This window comes from Belonocnema kinseyi, chromosome 1 (genome assembly GCF_010883055.1).
Source record: "Belonocnema kinseyi isolate 2016_QV_RU_SX_M_011 chromosome 1, B_treatae_v1, whole genome shotgun sequence".
NCBI lineage: Eukaryota > Metazoa > Arthropoda > Insecta > Hymenoptera > Cynipidae > Belonocnema > Belonocnema kinseyi.
In genome coordinates this window covers 97,081,556-97,085,589 of record NC_046657.1, presented here as the reverse complement: position 1 = coordinate 97,085,589, position 4,034 = coordinate 97,081,556, and the positions used below count along the sequence as shown (strand labels likewise).

Here is a 4,034-nt window from a genome sequence, read left to right as displayed (position 1 = left end):
GTTCATCCGTAACAAACAAATTCTTGCTGAATTTAACCTCCCTTCTATCTCCAATGCCGCAAAGACACATGCTGCAAATCTTCGACTCTCAGTGGAAAATCATCCAAATCCCTGCATCAACTCGCTCGCAAATTATGCGAGTAAAACCTGTGACCGCTTTAGAAGGCCCTGCCTTCTCATCTCTCCAAATCTAATTTAACTAATTTAGCTACCTAGCTCTCTTAGTATCCATGTTTCGCTTAATGCGCGAGTGTCCTTGCAGTATAACTGTCTTGGACCACCAAATTCGAAGTCTTTATCTTCTCTGTTTTCATTCTGGTTCATAACCTACTAGGTTGGTAACCATTCGAGGAGGGGTTTTAGTCGGTAGGCGCTTCTTGCGAATCCGATACTACCCTTTCTTCAAGGGTGTCTTTAGAAGATCTCCCCTCCTCAAACCATAAAAAAAAAATCTCTTTAAGAGTATCTCAAAAATAAAATGGCTGACAAAATCGAATCGTCAGCTGCACCAGCAGCAGTAGCAACACCTCAGAAGGCTACTGTCCCAAAAACAAAGAAGGCTCGTGTCGCTGCGAAGGCAGCTGCTCATCCTCCTGCATCCGAGATGGTTCTTGCAGCAGTCGCGGCTTTGAAGGAAAAGAAGGGCTCTTCTCTTCAAGCAATCAAAAAGTACATTGTTGCAACATACAAAATTGATGCTGAAAAACAGGCCATTTTCATCAGGAAGTACCTTAAATCTGCAGTCGCCAGCTGTTCTTTGGTTCAGACTAAAGGATCAGGTGCTGCCGGATCCTTCAAGTTACCTGTCGGTAAAACTGAAGCCAAGCCTAAATCTAGTAAGGTTGCTCCAAAAGCCAAATCTGCTTCAAACGCCAAAAAACAAGCAACCCCGAAGAAGGCTCCTAAAGCGAAAAAGACTGTTGGAAAGAAGTCTACAAAGGTTGCTGCAAAGCCACCTAAGGCAAAATCCACCAAACCGAAGGCAGCTTCTCACCAAAAAAAATTGCAAAGAAGTAAATTTGATGAAATTGTTATGGTTGTAATATTTTCATGAACTACGAACACACAAACGGCCCTTTTCAGGGCCGCCAAATGTTTTTTACGAAGGAATATTTTTTTATCATTTTCAAACATGCTTTGCTTCAATAAAGTGGCAAATATATATTTTCTCTATAATTATTGTATAATTTACGTTATAATACTGTATGATAATTTACTTAACTGAACGGTTAGATATTTGTAAGTCTGCTGTCCAAAAGTATAACCTAGTAAGTGACATTTTTACCGAAATTGAGTTCTAATGCTACTTGGATTTATCGCACGTTTTTCATCATTTTCATATGCTTACATTTAAAAAATAATTTTGTTATTGATTTTTAATTTACCCACACCTAGTAAGAAACGATTTGGAATTAAATTTTATTGAAAAACCCCGCAAGTTAAACGGATTTGAAACAGAACCTAGTAAGTATGCAACTTTACTAGCTTTTTCGCTGCAAAAGAAATATTTTTAAAGACTTGCTGAGTTTGAACATGGATTTACTATGTTTTTAGTATACTGTGGTTGCGAAGATCGAAAACAAGCGATGCAGTTTCGTTTGATTTCGTGAGGCTGATAAGAATCTCGGAGGAAAAAGGTGTCTCCACGCTTCGCTTCACGATTGTGCATTAGGGTTTCCAAATTTTTGTTTGAATTTTTATGAATATCAGCCGGACATTTATTCGAATCGACACAAAAGTAAATCCATTTTTTTGTTTAGGGGAAAAAATTATATTTATATGTGCCACATGACGTTTAATCCGCGTTTCCCATAAGAAAAAAGACGTTTTTCTAAATTTTATCCCGAAACCTCAGTATCATCTGAATCGAGTTAACATTTCTGTTCATAATTAACCATAGAATATGAATAAAATATTATCCCCGTAAGTCTGTTTTATAGGGTGCCAAGAAACCTTATAAGTGAAAAATGAGTTTTGCGATATTTTCGCGCTAATTATAATTTTTTTCGGTTTTTTGAATGAAAATTGTTTACGGTGTATAAAATGCCATTTCATGCTGATAATCAGACGTTTACATAATTTATTACTGTTTTTAACCATCTTCTCACAGAATAGAATTAGAAAGTCGTGGTGTTTTCAAAAATGTTTTACTTGTTTTCCAACATTTATTGTTAATAATATTCTCTTAAAATAATGTTACAAAATTGCTGTTTTAGAAAAAAATCACTTTTAGTCTAATTTTAAATTAAGGTGAGTTAAATAATTAATTATAGCCAAGAAAATTTATTGTTTAAATAATTTATTATTAGTGATATTCCATTTGAATAATGCTAGAAATATGCGGGTTTTTCTAAAATTGCAGGCTTTTTGTTCATTTTTCAATTTGAGTGAAGTAACAATTAATTCACGATAACAAAAATATTTGTTTAAACAATTTATTTTTTTTTTGATAATATTCTTTTAGCTTAATGTTAGAATGTTGCAGTTTTATCTGCATTTGTTAACTATTTGTCTGTTTTTCAGTAGAAGCGACTTAATAATTCATTAGAATTAGCAGAAATAATTGTTTAAACAAATTATTGTTGTTTACCACTATTTTCCTCAATAGCAATACCTGATAGTTGTGGTTTTTTCGGAAATTTTTACATTTCTTTCCTTTTTTTATTTAATGAGGTAGTAATTAATGAAAGTTAACAAAAAAGTTGTTTAAACAATTTAATATTTTTTATAACTCTCTTCTCATAGATAAATGCTGGAAAGTTGCGGTTAGAGAGAAATATATTTTTTAAATCTCTTTCTTCTTCGTAAATATATTTCGTGGGAGGAGGAAGGATGATATCAAAATATGTTCAATTCCACAATTCCCTTTTACGCTTTGCAATAAGCTTCTTCTGGTAATTTAAAATAAAACTTTTAAAAGGTATTTAAAGACCTAGTCCTTCCACCTACTCCTAGTTATTCCACTCTTTGATTTTTTCTATTTTGTGAGATACCTTTTTTCTTTAAATTATTTGTTTAAGCATTGGGAAAAGAGCGAAAACGATTCACTTAAAACAACGATACTAAACCATACTATTTTGTAAATAATGTTTGTAAATGACGACTTATTATTTGTTCATATCTAACAAGGAAAAGCAAATATAAACATTTCAGAAAAACGCAACTTTCGAGTATTTACCTAATAGAAGAGTATTATAAACAATATGAAATTGTTTAAATAATTCTTTTGTTAATTTCATTAATTAATACCTCACTAAATGAAAAAAGGACAGAAATGTAAAAATTTCTGCGAAACCGCAACTATCAGGTATTTTTATTGATGAACATAATAGTAAACAACAATAATTTGTTTAAACAATTATTTTTCCAAATCTGATTAATAATTAATTTATTCCAAATGAAAAATAGACAAACAGTTGAAGATATCCGAAAAACCCGCAACATTCTACCAATAACCTAAGAGACTATTATTAATAATTATAGTAAATTCTTTAAACAATTATTTTTCAAACTTAAATTAATTATTACTTCACTCGGATTGAAAATTGGACAAAAAGCCAGAAATTTTAGAAAAACCGCATCTTTCTAGAATTATTCAAATGGACTACTAATAATAAAAATTGTTTAAACAAGTAATTTTACTGACTATAACAAAATTATTTAACTTATTTCAATTGAAAATTGGACAAAAATAGGAATTTTAATTAAAAACTGCAATTTTGTAGCATTACTATAAGAGAATATTATTAACATTAATATTAAATTGTTTAAACAATCACTCTTGTTAATATTGAAGAACTATGACTTCATGGGCCTTGCGGCACCTCTAAATATCATTTTCTTCAAAACAAAAAAAATTGATTTATTTTTGTGTGAATTCACACAAATTTACGGTCGATATTCATAAAAATTCGGAAAAAATTTTCCAATGCATTTTTGGACCACCCTATTGTGCATATATCAAAGGATTTTATCGTATTTACAGTTTTTATTTTATAGCGCCTATATTACCAATACTTAATGTAACTGTAAGT

The 4,034-nt window shown here is 31.1% G+C and overlaps 1 protein-coding gene across 1 annotated transcript; it reads left to right on the top strand.

Annotated features, from left to right (window-relative positions):
* Positions 1 to 478: 478 nt before the first annotated feature.
* LOC117178923 (histone H1A, sperm-like) lies at positions 479 to 1,054 on the top strand. Its single transcript, XM_033370485.1, has one exon. It carries the CDS (start codon positions 479 to 481, stop codon positions 1,052 to 1,054), a length of 576 nt encoding a protein of 191 aa, XP_033226376.1.
* Positions 1,055 to 4,034: the final 2,980 nt, after the last annotated feature.